Here is a 17,601-nt window from a genome sequence, read left to right as displayed (position 1 = left end):
TTGAATATTTCGAGTTCAATACTCAGCTCCCGAGAAGCTAGCTGAAAATGCAGTTGGCAAATAATGCACCGCATTAAAACGATCATGAAAACCATTAATTTCATATATTTATTTAATTTGGAAAAACGTAATAAGCTCTCACTGCGAAATAATTAAATTACCACCTCTTCTTAATGTCCGTTCGGACGGACACTATAAAGATAACGACAGCCGAAATTGATTTTCCAACGAAAAAAAAAACAACACAAAATCACTCGCGCACAATTTGAAATTTTATTTTCTCAAAAATCCGCGGACAACACTAAATAACTTTATATATATGTACCTATACATATTCCTTTTTATTTTTTTGAATTTTGCTAAATAAAGAGAAAAGCTCACCCGTATTTTATTTTTTGATGGATATGGGAGGGAGATGTACGATAATAAGTATGTAGATATGTAGTATTTGTTTTATGTTTGCACCTGTTGGCTGAAGCTTTCCTTTTTGATATCAAAGCTCTTTATCGTAAATGCTTGTTCGTAGAACGGATTCGAAGGACCATCAACACAATAGGCGGAAATGAAACCAATTGTGTTTTGCGCAAAAGAAATAAAAACACGATAATTAGCATTGGTACATAGAAATATGTATAATAATTAAAATAAGTGTTTATTTCGTCAATATACATTAATTTAATATGGCAGTAAAAGGATTTTAGGAACTTACGTTTTGTTTGAAATGAAACTCCAAAATCGAACGCAGTAACAAATGGTGATTTCTTGGCATGCAAACTAAATCAGAGCCGACGGCAACATCCAATTCGCCACCGAATCTCGAATTTTCTCTCTTAGCGAAAGAAAATGCCGGATCAAGAGGGCGATTGGAAGTTGCCATGGTACAATAACCAGGTAAAAGCATCAGAGTTGCATTTTAGAAGTTTTTTCATTCGAAGTTGTTATAAAATGTCAAACTCTGTTTATGTTTACATTTTTTGTTTATTTACTTTTAATGTGAAAATTTATTACTACGCAGTTTTTTAAATGTTTTGCAAATTTTTGTAAAAACAAAGGAATATTCTTATGCCTTCTGTGTAATAAAAAATTGGAAAGTGTTGTTTGTGCAACGTTTGAAGGGAGAAAGCGGGTGTGAAGCTTTTCACAGTCCCGCAAGAGGTCATTTTTTACTTTAGCTCACAACTACTAAAACTCGTCCAAAAATATCGGGAGAGGTGTCAAAACACGCGCTTTGGACCCAGGACCACGAACCGAAAACGAAAATTAAAAATTTTATTCCTTTCCAGTTATATTAAACAAACAAAATTGAAAATTTTCATGTGGTTGTGTAATTTTGAGGGTTTGTGTAACCACAAAAAAAAAAACTGTTGGTAAACGTGTTTTGCGCGGATATAGATTTGGTCTCCCAGGTAATCTCTTATAAGCGCGGCCGAAGGCCGTCAATGCAGAAAGGTGTTCTGCGCAAAAATACTATGGATTCCACCCCCGGTTTCGGAGCGCTCCGGGCCATTTTTCAGTTTTTCGGGAATATTTTTTGACAGAAATAAAATTTTTAAGTTTCGCTTTCGGATTCGTCGTCCTGAGTCCAAAACGCATCTTTTGCCACCTCTCCCGATATTTTTGGACGATTTTTTGCAGTTGTGAGCTAAAGTAACGAATTACCCCGCAAGATCAAGGAAGAGGAAAAAATTGGAAAAAACCTTGTGGCGTTCAGCTTCCCCAAAATGGCTTAATTTGCTCCGTTTTAATTCGCTGGACTATGTTGATGTCTGCGTATAGCTCGTACAGCTCATCATTAAATCTTCTTCGGTACTCGCCATCGCCAACGCGTAGAGGTCCATAAATCTTTCGAAGAACTTTTCTCTCGAACACTCCCATAGGCGCTTAATCTGCTGCTGTCATGGTCCATGCTTCTGTCCCATATAGCAGGGCGGGTAAGATAAGTGACTTATAGAGTATGATTTTCGTTCGCCGAGAGAGGACTCTACTTTTCAATTTCCTACCTTGTCCAAAGTAGCATTTATTGGCAAGATTGATTCATCGCTGGAATTCGGTGCTGATGTTGTTGCTAGTGTTGATGCTGGTTCCCAAATAAACGAAGTCTATTTCGAAGTCTATGGCGGCCACCGTGGTGTGATGGTAGCGTGCTCCGCCTATCACACCGTATGCCCTGGGTTCAACTCCCGGGCAAAGCAACATCAAAATTTTAGAAATAAGATTTTTCAATTAGAAGAAAATTTTTCTAAGCGGGGTCGCCCCTCGGCAGTGTTTGGCAAGCACTCCGGGTGTATTTCTGCCATGAAAAGCTCTCAGTGAAAACTCATCTGCTTTGCAGATGCCGTTCGGAGTCGGCATAAAACATGTAGGTCCCGTCCGACCAATTTGTAGGGAAAATCAAGAGGAGCACGACGCAAATTGGAAGAGAAGCTCGGCCTTAGATCTCTTCGGAGGTTATCGCGCCTTACATTTATTTTTTATTTTTTATTTATTTCGAAATTGTGGCTGCTAACAGTAGCGTGGTTGCCAAGGCGCGTATGCGCTGACTCTTTGCTCAATGACATCAGGTACTTGGTTTCGTCCTCATTCACCATCAAACCCACCTTTACCGCTTCTTTTTCCAGTTTGGAGTAAGCAGAACTAACAGCGCGGGTGTTTAGGCCGATGATATCAATGTCATCAGCATATGCCAGTAATTGCCAGCATATGCTAAACAATTATACGTACGAAAAACGGTCCTTATCAGGGCCACAAATAGTTTACAAAGAGAAAAATTTGCTAGACAATTATGTTGTACTTATTATATATTTACTTTTGGATTATTTATATCATCCATATGATGACAAGAAAAAAAAGCTGGAGTATAACCGATACTGGAGCTGAAAATGGAAATATTCCAAACTGAACTCTTTCCATAGCAGATACCGATACCCGATCCGGCCTAAAACCGAAATTGTTACAAAAGCCTCCTGGCTAGAGCCAGAAGGAAAACCCGGAACCGTAATTGAAGTCAGTACTACAACCGAACTAGTATCCAAAAATTAAACCGAAAGCAAAATCGGTTCCGAAGTGAGGGGGCAAAAGCAAAGTTGGATCAAAACAACCGGGCAATTGCGCTGAACCCGAAAATGAAGTTTTGTTCTGTGGTATAGTGACTCAATTTCAAATTTTCAACACACCCGTGCTTTTTTAATTAAAAAAAGATTATATCTCAAGACATGGAGTACATATCCTTCAAAGAAATCTGCACCTCAAATGCCGGCACGACGAGTCTCCAACGTTAAACGTTATATGTATATATGTATCTTCGATATTTATTAGGTTACTAAATTAATTAATTTTTACTTTATATAATACATGAAACTTTAAAATAAATCAGTACTTATTCATGAACATACTATTAACTCAGTATTTTATATTCAATTTCATCCTAAACTTTCAAAATCTCTTGAAGACAGTGACGTTAGCACTCATACATACATGTATTGAAAATAAAGTCCACTAAAAAACATTTAGCAATAGCGATAGCATTTCCCAATATCATTTTAATACTACAAAATAACGACCTTAGGCAGATAAAGTAAGAACTATATACTTCCTAAAAAGTTGTATCTCCTTTACATTTAACTGCTTTGAGTCATAAAGACATACGTTAAAAGATGCATACAATACAAAATGGTCCCTTCTTTTATATATAATAAACAAAATTAATGTTGCGACCATTGGATATTTTTCAAATCAATTGCTTCTTGCACCATTTCCTATAATGCAGATATTTCATGTAAACGTTTGACATGTTTGATGCATTTATCGGCAATATAATCAACCACTTCAATGGCGGTAAAACGACCAATACCAAACCTATAAAAATTTCACAATAAATTACTTTCAAATTAACTACACAATTCAGTACGGTAAGCTCGTATACTTTATTGATCTATGTGCCAAATCCTCATCAGTTTTAATCGCTCATAGTACCTACAAAGGTTCCAATGATGCTGAAGTACATGCTGAGACACTAGACAACGCCACATCCTTTAAGGCCATCAGTAATGATAAATTTAATAAACCACTATACGTTTGCTCTGGATCACCATTACATGTACCATGTGATAATCTTGAAGTGATGTGATCATATAAACATTTCGAATGAAAATCTATATATTTCTTATCATATTCCATTTCTTTGAGTGCAACATCACATGCAGCACCAAATCCAATAACAATAGTCGAAGGCGGAAAAGAAAACTTTAGCTCGTTCAAAAGATATTTCCAAAAAAACGAAAAATGACCCCGGAGTGCTTCGAAACCGGGGTGTGATCCATATTATTTTTGCGCATAACACCTTTCTGCATTGGCGGCCTTCGGCCGCGCTTGTAAAAAATTACCCTGGGTGGATCCAACACCGATTTGGAGACCAAAACTATATCCCCGCGAAACACTTATGTTCACAATTTTTTTTTGTGGGTAAAACATCATCAAATTTGCAATAACCACGTGAAAATTTTCAATTGAAAATTTTTAATTTCTTTTGCAAATATCTCTTGACAGACACAAAATATTTGGACGCGTATTATCAGTGTGATGCTGCCGTATATAATTACCAACAGTTGGTGTGCTGCAAACGTTGAAGAAATGATTCAGCTGCTATATGGAAATAAATAATAACAGTAAATTAAATAAATATCATTTAGAAATGAGCTAATTACCTTTCCTTTCTGTTAAAAGTGCGTTTTTCCTCCAGCTTCATCAGCAAACCAACTTTTTTCTTTTTTTGTTTTGGCTTTGTGACGAAAATTATATGTGACATTTTTCCTCTTCCATCACTTTTGACAGAAAAAATTGAAAGACCGATTGACAGTTTATGTTCCATCGGCAACAACAAAATACACAGGAGGGTGTCATTTTCACTTATGCTTCTACCTGGTAATTGTACCATGGCCGTTGCTGATGACAAACGAAGACGAGAGCGGCTACCCGGTAGGAAATTGGTTAGGCCACTGGCTTTAACAGTAATATATATATATACAAAGTACAATATAAGAGCTTTCTTTTTGTAAAATTATGTATTTTAAGTTTTCCTAGCTGACTACATACAAATCTCAATTTTCATAAAAAATGGACTTAGGCTGGGTGCGAGTTAGCCTAAATTTTAGGTACCTAAACTAATATTCCAATGGAAATTTCCAGCACTGCTACAATTTAGGTAAAAAGCTGTCAAAACTGTGGAAGTACATTTGACAATCTAAATTGTTTAACCTTGGAAATTGACAAAAAATTGCACTTTGAAACTTTTGTTGTATTTACAATCTGCAGATAAGCATGCTTTAAATGGGCATGGGCTAAGAAGGGTTCATAATAGGAAGCGGCTAACATTAAGCATATCACTATCTACGCATTTTTGGCAAGTAAGAGACAATTTCTGAAAAATTTGTGCAGACTTTGATCGACATTCCTTGCCATCATCGTGTGGCGATTTGGTTTCACTGCAAAAACTCAACTAATTGGCACCTTATTTACCAATCGATCGCCATACCTACTACATCACTAACCATCACGGTCTTCACTATATGTTAAGTACTATATTTATATGCAGATGCGCATTTCACAGAAAATTTAAAAGGGAAAAACAAAATTGAAGAAAAATCAAAAATTTTGTTTATTTTTGAAACTTGACTTTTCAATATATAGCAGGAAGACTCGGACAACCTAGAGTGGTTACCACCTTAGAGGTGTTGGAGGAATGCAACAGCTTTTTATCAAAGGCGATGACAACTATGCACAACAGAGCTTGTCATCTAAGAATATTCAAGGGAATAGCAAAGCTACCATGATGGACTAACGAGTCTCTTTAGAGGGCAGGCGTTGAATATTTCTTTGAAATTTGCAGGATAGAATACATAAATGTTTTTAGACAATCTAAAAATAAAATCCAATCTTAAAATAAAGCTTAAGATCTTTATTTTCCAAACGAAGTAGCGGGTAATAGCTAGTCTTATATAATCACACATGATCTTTACCCACACATGATCTTTATTACCCTTACTTGGCTCTCATGAGCGTTACATATTTTGACGACGAACATTCAGCGTATGCCATTAGCTTAATTCTCCGTGCGGGAGGTGGCCTCTTGAACCTTAGTGCGAGATCTTTCAAGAACGTAACAACTGCAATATGTCCAGTATGTAACCTAGGCGATTATGAAAGTGTTCACCACTTTTTCGGTGTTTGCCCAGCCTACAATGATTACCTGTTGGCTAGTTTTGGTGAAAAGTTTTGGACCTGGCAAGTGTGCTAAACATCCTTAATGGTAGAGATTATGTTAATTTGTTTAAGTATCTGCAAACCAGCTTGAAGTATAGAGATCTTATTTTAAATGAATTTTGGTAAGCTCTTTATGTCAAATAAGTTTAGTCAATTATGGTGTGGCACTCATCACGTTTGGTTACTGTCATGATTTTAATTTATTTTAAACTATTTTTAAGTCTTTAATGTTTGTTCATTATCTTACAAATGTATGATATTTTGAATGGTTGAAAATAAATATACTACTACTACTATTATAATTGATCTTTTGATTACAAATTTCTAATATTTTTGATTATTGTTCGTATTGTAAAAAAAACTGTTTCCACGTATCCCGGGACTTATCCTGAGATCCGGGTACTCTCAGAAAATTCCGAAAATTCCGGGAGCGCACTAAAAAACCAAAAACTTGGAGTCCCTAGTATATAGTATTAAATTTATAGTTCGGAATTCATACATATATAGATATGTGTATATAAACATATGAACATGAAAACTAAGAGCTTATACTCGCCATCTGCTGCTTGCTTAGTAGTGATTCCAAAAATAATTCAAATATAAAGAATTCAAATTTTAAAATAAAAACATTAAAATCATATATTGGGAAAATAAAGAAATCAGAGGAAATCTAGCGCGCGCCAAGTAAGCACATCACATCGAAACGAAACGAACAGGAAAAATATTTCGAATTTCTTTTAAGTAAATTCACTTAAAAATAATATAATCAAAGAAAATGGTTTATGAGAGTGGATTTTCTACACGCAGGACCTACTCCAGCAGGCCCGTTGTTACTTCTTATGCTGTTTCGGTAAGCTTCATGGATTCAATTATGTTAATTATTTTGTAGATATTAAAAAATGAACAGATTCCGTCATACATAAATCTATAGTGTAATTTATTTTGCGTTGAAATGTGTTGCCAAATTTTGTTCAAAACCTTGAAAATAGCGAGACGTGTGCACCACACTTTAGAACGTTTAAATTATGTTGAAATTTTACATTTTACTTATTCTGCCGTCCATAGCAAAAATGCAGTAAAATGCACTTACTGACTTTTACGAATTCGAATGCCAATAAATTTCTACGAATAAAATTTACTCATTAACTAAATAAATATTCATTAAAAAATCACAATGAAAGATAAAACAAGGTCATAAACTTGAAGTTTATTTAAAAAATATTAAATTTTCCAAATTAAAACTAAATTTTCTCCGATTTTACTTTTTACGCTTTACTGCCTTTTTGCTATAGAAGGCAGTATTAATAAAATTAGTAATAATAGCTTGCGCGATATACATACATTCGGGGAGAGCAGAGCCTCTTAGCTTCTCTTCGGACATGTTTAAATTCAAATACGAACGGCATCTGCTAGGGAGTTGAATTTTGTTCTGAAGATCTTTTCATGGTAGAAATTCACTTCGGGGGCTTGTCTAAATAATCCATAGCGGCGACCGCGTTTTAGAAAAATTTTCTAAGTTATTTTGATGTTAGTTGTATCGTCGATGGAGCTGAGGAAGTTCAGTCAGTTTGGTCAGCACACCATCTTTTTGTCAAGTATATTTACTACATACATATGTTATTATTTGTCTCGTACTGATTAAAGTTAGGTATATTTATTTTGGAATGTACATAAGGTGGCCGCCATGGTGTGTTGGTAGCATGCTCTGCGTACTATACCAAAGGTCCTAGGTTCAAGTCTCAGACAAAGCAACATCAAATATTTTGACAAACGTTTTTGTTAATAAGAAAACCTTTTTCTAAGCAGTGTCGTCCCGCGGTAGTGGTTTGCAAACACTTCGAGTGTATTTCTGCTTTGAAAAGCTTCTCAGTGAAAATTCTTCTGCCTATTATAATCCAGGAATTTTTGTGATTCCTGTATCGCAATCCCGAAATCCCGGGATATAGATATGTATTATTTTGCAACAGCTTAACTTTAAAAACGTGAACCATTACTGCTTGTGCAACCCCCCAACTGCAAAATGAATAATAAGAAAGATTCTTAAAATAAAATTATTCATTTAAAAATAAAAATATTTATTTTATTTCGTAACAAACCAAATTTGTATGTACGTATACAGAAATTTGTATATATATAATAATGCTTACATACTGCATGCACGTATTTGATATAGGAATATTAGGCACATATATTAAATCAAGGTCGATACAAAAACGCGAAAAAGAGTTCAAAATCATTTGATTTATTAATTCAATTATAATACAACTTTCCATGAATAGGGAATACCTGAATAAAGATATATAAAACTTACTTTATTAAGGGCCGTTTTCTCAAGTAAACTTAAGATTTATCAGTCCGATAAAAAACATTTTTTGTGAGCAAAATGTTTGTTTATAGGGTAGATAAATTTCTATGTCAAATGAGAAAATGGCCTTAATTAAAGGGTTTTTGACCGTTTATTTATAGAATTTTTAATTTCTTTGTGTCAAGATGTGTATGTACTATAATTTTGGAAACAATTCTTCTAATTTTGTTTTCTCTTTTTAAGAAATACAGTCTACCTGAAGGAGAAGAAAGAAAAACTCATACTTTTGCTTTAAATTGAAAGACTAAAAAGGCTTTTGTAATAAATCAAATCACTAATGCCTTGATCTAATAAATACACACAACTTTTTTACCTTTGAAAAAATTTCGCAAACTTTGCACCTAGTTTGAATCTGTGATTTATATGCTTAATGTTATAGAATATTTAAGACTATCACATATTTTCAATTGCAAAATGCTCTGTGTTTTTTTAAATATCTTTGAATCAATAGGCCGATAAAACGAAAAAAAATTGAATAATTAATTCTATGACATAAAATATATAAACGCAGTTGAAAACTAATGTTGCGAAGGTTCTTAAAGGCTTGAAAAGTTTGCATATAAAATTGCAACTTAAATTTATATAGCCCTATAAATTTAGTATAATAGTGTGCAAATCCAAACTGCAGAGATCTTTCTATAATGTTTGGTTTCACTGACGCACAGTGGGGTCGCTTATATGTATGGAGTGCTCAAGATTCTAGATTCAATTTTTTTCACGTCAGAATCGCGTTATCTATGGAATTCGAGCTATCTAAACGATAGGGGTATTGACCAGAATGAAAACCACTGGAGGAATAGATGGACTGCAACGTCGTCATCAGTGCTTGCTTTTTTTTTTTTTTTTGATGTTATTAAATCTGATAAGTTGCCTTGAAAACCGAGACGTCTTATTTGAACACAGGGTATAGCGAGTAGGAATGCAGGTATAAAAGAAGCCGTCAAGTGTACTGTAAAATATGGAGATTGCCGAATCGATATCAGTGCAGGCATAGAGATCTGACCAATCATGGGAAGCCAACAGATCATTGAGCATAATGAAATTCGTTTTGTTGAAGCATCTAGAACGGGGTCGAGACTGTACTTGAATCCTACGGGGTAGACTGATATCAAGTGATATCTCAAGCGTAGGGTGCAGAGGGTCTTCTGGAATGGATAAAGGTGGAATTGTAAGTAATGGCAGTACCCACCGAGCCATCCACGAATACTAAATCCAGCATTTTATTTCTACTATTTGTAATATTGTTAATCTGAAGAACAGATGAGTCTAACAGGCAAATGAGAAAATCGTGTTGAACAGTGGGAGTTAAAAAGTTTGAATCACTTATATTAACCCAAATAACTGTTGGCAAGTTAAAATCACTAACTTGTTGTCGATCATTATCACATAACTACGAATGCAAATCGCAGATGGCCGAGCCATGTCCGTCCGTCCGTCCGTTAACACGATAACTTGAGTAAATTTTGAGGTATCTTGATAAAATTTGGTATGTAGGTTCCTGGGCACTCATCTCCGATCGCTATTTAAAATGAACAATATCGGACTATCACAACGCCCACTTTTTCTATATCGAAAATTTTGAAAAACCGAAAAAGTGCGATAATTCATTACCAAAGACGGATAAAGCGATGAAACTTGGTAGGTGAGTTGAACGTATGTCGTGGAAGATATCATAATGAAATTTTGCAGGAACGTTACTACTATTACTGTATGTATGCTTAAAAAAAATTAGCAAAATCGGAAAACGACCACGCCCACTTAAAAAAAAATTTTTTTTAAGTAAAATTTTAACAAAAAGTTTAATATCTTTACAGTATATAAGTAAATTATGTCAACATTCAAATCCGGTAATGATATGGTGCAACAAAATACAAAAATAAAAGAAAATTTAAAAATGGGCGTGCCTCCGCCCTTTTTCATTTCATTTGTCTAGGATACTTTTAATGCCATAAGTCGAACAAAAATTTACCAATCCTTATGAAATTTGGTAGGCGCTTAGATTCTAGGACGATAACTGTTTTCTGTGAAAAAGGGCGAAATCGGTTGAAGCCACGCCAAGTCTTATACACATTCGACTGTCTGTCCTTCCGCTCGGCCGTTAACACGATTACTTGAGCAAAAATCGATATATCTTTACTAAACACAGTTCACGTACTTATCTGAACTCACTTTGTATTGGTATAAAAATGGCCGAAATCCGACTATGACCACGCCCACTTTTTCGATATCGAAAATTACGAAAAATGAAAAAAATGCCATAATTCCATACCAAATACGAAAAAAAGGTTTGAAACATGGTAATTGGATTGGTTTATAGACGCAAAATATAACTTTAGAAAAAAACTTTGTAAAATGCGTGTAACGCCTACCATATTAAGTTGAAGAAAATGAAAAATTTCTGCAGGGCGAAATCAAAAGCCCTTGGAATCTTGGCAGGAATACTATTCGTGGTATTACATATATTAATAAATTAGCGGTACCCGACAGATGATGTTCTGGGTCACCCTGGTCCACATTTTGGTCGATATCTCGAAAACGCCTTCACATATACAACTACCACCACTCCCCTTTAAAACCCTTGATTCCTTTAATTTGATACCCATATCGTACAAACCTATTCTAGAGTCACACCTGTCCCACCTTTATGGCGATATCCCTAAATGGCGTCCACCTATAGAACTATGGTCCACTCCCTCTTTAAATACTTTTGAATACCTTCCATTTGATACACACGTCATACAAACACATTCCAGGGTTACCCTAGGTTCATCTTCCTACATGGTGATTTTCCTTTATTTTGTTTCCAAAGCTCTCAACTGAGTATGTAATGTTCGGTTACACGCGAACTTAGCCTTCCTTACTTGTTTTTTATTTGATTGTTTTGCACCTTCTGTTATAGTTCGAATCTCTGAACTGTCGAGGAAATAACTCAAATATTTAATTAAGCAAATTGTTCTTTATTTACACAACTTTGGTAGTAGTACTTTACAATTAGATTACTAGCTTATTTACTGATAGCGTGTTAGAATCAAACTGATTGGTTATTCCTTAGCTTGCGCTGCTCTTATATTCTATATTGCCTCCTTCGCATATTTTTCCTAGGGTCTAGACTTTTCCAAACAGTCTTCTCGAACAGTTGCTTATTTATTTCTCATTTCTTTATCTGATATTCATGTGTGTCTTCTAGTTGTATTCGTGTATATGGGTGAGTAATAACTTCTGCTCTTAGGTGATGATTGCAGAATATATGCTCTTAGCTTCGCTGTTTATGTTTACATTTTGAATTTTAGCTCTCGCAATGTTTTCCAAAGGTGCACCCGCATATGCAGAGTGAACCAATCTTTCAAAATCCGCCGCGACCTCTTGCAATGTTTCAACCGCCTCCTGGAAGAGGTTCAGTAGTTCCATGTGATATACATACCTGCCTACTATGCTCGCTTCTGTATCGCCTCTCTAGAGCACCCATCAATGTTTCGTATGTAGTTGTTCAGCTCTCCATCGGGAATCGTCTGTAAGATTTCAGCCGCAGGCGCTTTCAATGACACGAACAGTGCAGAATTTTATCTTCAGTATTCCAGTTGCTAGCTGCTGACGTCTTTTCGAATTGAAGCTTAAACGCCTGGAAAGGAACAGTGCGGTCAAAATATGGAGTTTTTACCTTCGGGTTTCTCGCTAGAACAGTTTGGCAATTTAATTGTAGCTACTCTATACAAACTTCTAAATCATCAACCTCTGGCCGATGAGCGATTTTCGCATTCTGCGCTTCCAGTTTTGATGATAACCTTGCTAACTGCGAAGAAATTTGTGCGACATGCAATGATAATCGCTCGTTTGTGATTCCATCGTGAATGTTGACCGTGTCTCTTGGGCTTCCATCTCGGATATTACACGTGTCTCCTACTATTCCAGTTGAGGTGTAATATCCGTCTGCTGTTCTTCCAGCTGTGATGACATATTTGGGAATCGCGCAGATATTGCAGCCAATAGTAGTGTAATAGTCTCGGGCATATGAAATGTGCTGGTTTGACTGGAAGAGTGGCTGACCTTTGAATGAGGGTACAGGGGTTCGCTTGTCCTGTCCAAAGTGTCGGTCTACTGAGGTGGATCTTTTCAGGCTCTTTAAAACAGCAAGAAATGGTTTTCCTGAAATCGGTAAGGAGCTTGAGATCATCAACCAAAAATTTCAGACTTACGAAGCGGCATTTAAATCTTTTAAATGTTTAGAGACATAAACGGGAAGAAAGGGGAAGCAAACTACTAAAAAGCGGAAGTTTGCGGATGATGCCTTGGGCTCGAATTCAACCTCTTCTGCCTCTAGTGTACCTATAACTGTTCCTTTCTCGAACTCAATATCTTCTGCTTTACCTATTCCTGTCTCTACCTCTAGCTTTGGCAACGAATTGACCATCTTCAATTCGCCAGGCACTCAACAAGTAACTTCAGGGGCTACCACAAGGTCTAAATCAGATGTTAATCAGGGGTATGCCTACTACCTACACCTTCTCCGACGGCATTAACGGCGACGCCGTCGACCTCATCTCCTCCTATTTCGTCCAAAAATTTTGGAAATAAGCTGTTACGACCCAGCGTTTCAGAAGATATGACAACTTTGATGGCTCCATCAACTCTTAATTTACCAAGCCCCAATAATGCAGAAATAACGGTTGGAAGAAAACTTATAGTTGCTCCTCCCAGAAAAGCTATCTTTGTATCCCCCTTCTTAAGTAATACATCTGCAGACGATATAAATTATTTTATATCGTCAAAAATAATGCCGAATAAACTGCATATAATAAAATTTATATCTGACCATGATAGATTCATCTCTTCTTTCAAGATAGATGTGTCTGCAGATTGTTTTGAGATTCTTTTGAATAACAACATTAATTGCAATTTCTCAGCATGAGTTTTGTAAGGGAAAATCAACCATAACTAATTTACTTGAGTTCACAACTCATATTTCGAACGGGTTCAGAGAAAATCTTCACACCGATTTTAGTAAAGCATTCGATAAAGTATGCCACTCATTACTTGTATATAAACTCGACATGCTTGGGTTTCAACGTAATCTCAATCGTTGGAGAGTAATCTTTAAAAATATGTTTTCGAGTGTCATTAGTGTCACCTCTGGTGTTCCTCAGGGCAGCCATCTTGGCCCGATTCTGTTTTTGCTATTTATAAACGATATCTCGACAACTATAACATATTCTAAAATTTTGGCGTATGCTGATGATGTAAAACTTTTTAAGAATTACGCGTCGATTGAAAAACGTTCTTTATTTCAGACGGATTTAAATTGCTTAGCTGCTTGGTGCAATGTGAACCACATACCGCTTAATCTTCAGAAATGTAAATTTATGTATTTTTCGCGCAGGAGTTTACAACCAGCTTCTTACACAATTAACAACGAAAAACTTTGAAAGTGTGAATGTTTTTGTAGACTTGAGAGTTACAATGAACTGCAAACTTAGCTTCAACACTCATATAAGTGTCACTGTCAATAGAGTTAAAGGTGTCTTAGCATTTGTGAAAAGGTGGTCAAAAGAGTATAGCGACCCCTACGTTACGAAAACCCTCTTCACAACATTGGTTAGACTGATATTAGAGTATGGCTCAATAGTCTGGAATCCGCGTTTTCAAGTCCATACTGACAGGCTCGAATCAATACAAAAACAGTTTTTACTATTTGCCTTAAGGAATTTTCAATGGGACTCTTCATTTAATTTTCCACCTTATACTAATCGGTTAAAGCTTATCAATCTTCCAACTCTTGCTGGTAGTAGAGAAATGCTTGGCGTAATATTTATGATAAAACTACGGAATGGATCGATTTCAAGCCCATTTCTTCTGAACGAAGTGAACTTTAGTGTTCTCTGTCGCACTACGAGACACTTCAAACCTCTTCTTTTCAAACAATGTAGAACGAATTTCGAACTTAACGAACCTTTCCGGTGTTTGTGCCAAGATTATAACTCTCACTCAAACACATTCGATATGTCGGACTCCCTTTTTTCTATAAAAAAGACTGTCCTTATCTCTCTTAATCGTTAATGCTGTATATGTTTGTTTCTATATATTATTAATTTAAGTTTTACCCTCAGCTGATGATATTTCTTCTGTAGCTGAGTAGTTTTAGAACTCGACGCTTGACACACCACTGCCCATCAATGACTCGGCAAAAAAAAAAAAAAACAAGTAGAAAAAAAAATGTTATAAAATTAATAAAAAAAAATAATAAAAAAATATTGAACAGCATTAGCCTGGTGTCATTGGGCCGCTTGAGGGCAGTGCGCTGTCACAACGTCCAATTATTATTATTATTAATTATTATTATTAAGTCTTTCTGGCCAGATGGAGCGTTAGTCCACGAATTTACGTCTAGGTCTCGAAATGTCGCTCGCACTCCACGACCTATTCCTGCCTCAAAAAACTAGTTGTAGACCTTGGCATCAACTTCTATTACCAGAATAACTCCTTTTATATTCATTGGGGCGTCGCTTATAAACTTAATAATTTTTGGTTTCACCTTTTTTTCCCCCCGTCTGAAGATATCTAAAGGCTTGGTTTCCTCCAAAAGCGGTGCCGCTATGTTACGACCGCTAACGAGCGGCCGATATACTCACTGTTTTCAGCGGCACCGCTTTGTTGGAAACTGCGGACAGACGATTCGCAAAATTTTGTTTTGTGTTTTTTTAATTTTTTTTTATTGTTTCCCTTAAATAAATGTACAGGAAAAATATTTTAATTCAAAAATATTTTTTTAATAAATAATTTCAATTATTTGACGAAATGTTCACCGCTTTGACAATAGGTTCCACTTAATTACTTTTACATTGCCACATTTTTTTCAACATACTCTGCCGCTATATAGCGGCCGCAATATGTTATGAGACACACAAAATATAAAAAGTTGTAGTAGTAGCGAAACCTATGAAAAAAAACTAGGCAACAATCTTCAATTCTCTCCAGATTTCAAGTGAAGGACAATTGAAGGGTTATCGAGATATTTATAAACTTTCGAAGCATTTTGGATCCTGTGATAGATTTTTAAGTAACTTCCCATTACGTTAGAAACTTGAAATCATAAACCTAGGGCACCGTGACAATGCAACAAAATAAGAAAAAACGTCCGTTGGATAACGCAAACATCGAGATATTCAGAAATTTTGAGATATTAAGAAAATCCATTAAGAGCATCCCAACTTTGATTGTTCGTATTATGCTAAACATATGTAATAAGCAGAGGTTAGATTCGTATGCAAATTATTATTTTTGTTTGAGGTCGGAAGGACCCCAGACCAAGTTACTATCTGGTTATGTGCCAGAAGGATTAATATATCCCTGATATGTTTTGCATGTTTGCACACTTGCTTCGTATTTGCATATTTATTACATATTTGGTCCATATTTTTTGTATATTTCATGAAAATTGTTTATTATTGTAACGAGTTTTAGGAATTCTTGATTGTTCTGCGGCCGCCGTGGTATGATGGTAGCGTGCTCCGCCTACCACATCGAATATCCTGGGTTCTCGCCCCGGCCAAAGCAGTACCAAAATCTTAGAAACAAGGTTTTTCAATTAGAAGAAAATTTGTCTAAGCGAGGTCGCACCTCGACAGTGTTTGGCAAGCACTCCGGGTGTAATTCTGCCATAAAACCAGTAGGTCCCGTCCCGCCAATTTGTAGGAAAAATTAAAAAGGAGCACGACGCAAATTGGAAGAGAAGCTAGGCCTAAAAATCTCTTCGGAGGTTATCGCATCTTACATTTATTTATTTTTTATACTCAGTTGAGCAGAGCTCACATAGTGTATTAACTTTGATTGGATAACGGTTGGTTGTACAGGTATAAAGGAATCGAGATAGATATAGACTTCCATATATCAAAATCATCAGCATCGAAAAAAAATTTGATTGAGCCATGTCCGTCCGTCCGTCCGTTAACACGATAACTTGAGTAAATTTTGAGGTTTCTTGATGAAATTTGGTACCACGATAACTTGAGTAAATTTTGAGGTATCTTGATGAAATTTGGTATAAGGTTCCTGGGCACTCATCTCAGATCGCTATTTAAAATGAACAATATCGGACTATCACCACGCCTACTTTTTCTATATCGAAAATTTTGAAAACCCGAAAAAGTGCGATAATTCATTACCAAAGACGGATAAAGCGATGAAGCTTGGTAGGTGAGTTGAACTTATGACGCAGAATAGAAAATTAGTAGAATTTTGGACAATGGGCCTGGCACCGCCCACTTTTAAAAGAAGGTAATTTAAAAGTTTTGCAAGCTGTAATTTGGCAGTCGTAGTAGATATCATAATGAAATTTGGCAGGAACGTTACTACTATTACTGTATGTATGCTTAATAAAAATTAGCAAAATCGGAGAACGACCACGCCCACTTAAAAAAAAAAATTTTTTTAAGTAAAATTTTAACAAAAAATTTAATATCTTTACAGTATATAAGTAGATTATGTCAACATTCAACTCCAGTAATGATAACAAAAATTTACCAATCCTTATAAAATTTTGTAGGGGCTTATATTCTAGGACGATAACTGTTTTCTGTGAAAAAGGGCGAAATCGGTTGAAGGCACGCCAAGTTTTTATACACAGTCGACTGTCTGTCCTTCCTCTCGGCCGTTAACACGATAACTTGAGCAAAAATCGATATATCTCTACTAAACTCAGTTCACGTACTTATCTGAACTCACTTTGTATTGGCCGACTATGACCACGCCCACTTTTCGATATCGAAACTTACGAAAAATAAAAAAATGCCATAATTCCATACCAAATACGAAAATAAAGGTTTGAAACATGGTAATTGGATTGGTTTATTGAGCAAAATATAACTTTAGAAAAAAAATTTGTAAAATGGGTGTAACATGAAAAATGTCTGCAGGGCGAAATCAAAAGCCCTTGGAATCTTGGCAGGAATACTATTCGTGGTATTACATATATAAATAAATTATCG

The 17,601-nt window shown here is 35.7% G+C and overlaps 1 protein-coding gene across 5 annotated transcripts in view; it reads left to right on the top strand.

Moving 5' to 3' along the window:
* The first annotated feature begins 6,795 nt into the window (after window positions 1-6,795).
* The window catches only part of LOC137236957 (protein anoxia up-regulated-like), a 1,647,042-nt gene continuing 1,636,236 nt past the window's right edge, over window positions 6,796-17,601 (top strand). For 2 of the 5 annotated variants that reach the window (XM_067760044.1, XM_067760042.1), the window contains exon 1: window positions 6,801-7,108. In XM_067760044.1, the coding sequence (XP_067616145.1) occupies window positions 7,034-7,108 (75 nt within the window). In that variant the 5' untranslated portion in view covers window positions 6,801-7,033. Of the gene's footprint in view, window positions 7,109-17,601 lie in introns of all 5 variants that reach the window. The other 3 variants (XM_067760043.1, XM_067760045.1, XM_067760046.1) reach the window with 3 other exon arrangements.

The sequence above is a fragment of the Eurosta solidaginis genome, chromosome 1, assembly GCF_040869045.1.
Source record: "Eurosta solidaginis isolate ZX-2024a chromosome 1, ASM4086904v1, whole genome shotgun sequence".
In the NCBI taxonomy this organism is placed as follows: Eukaryota; Metazoa; Arthropoda; class Insecta; order Diptera; family Tephritidae; genus Eurosta; species Eurosta solidaginis.
This window is presented reverse-complemented; position numbering and strand designations above follow the sequence as displayed.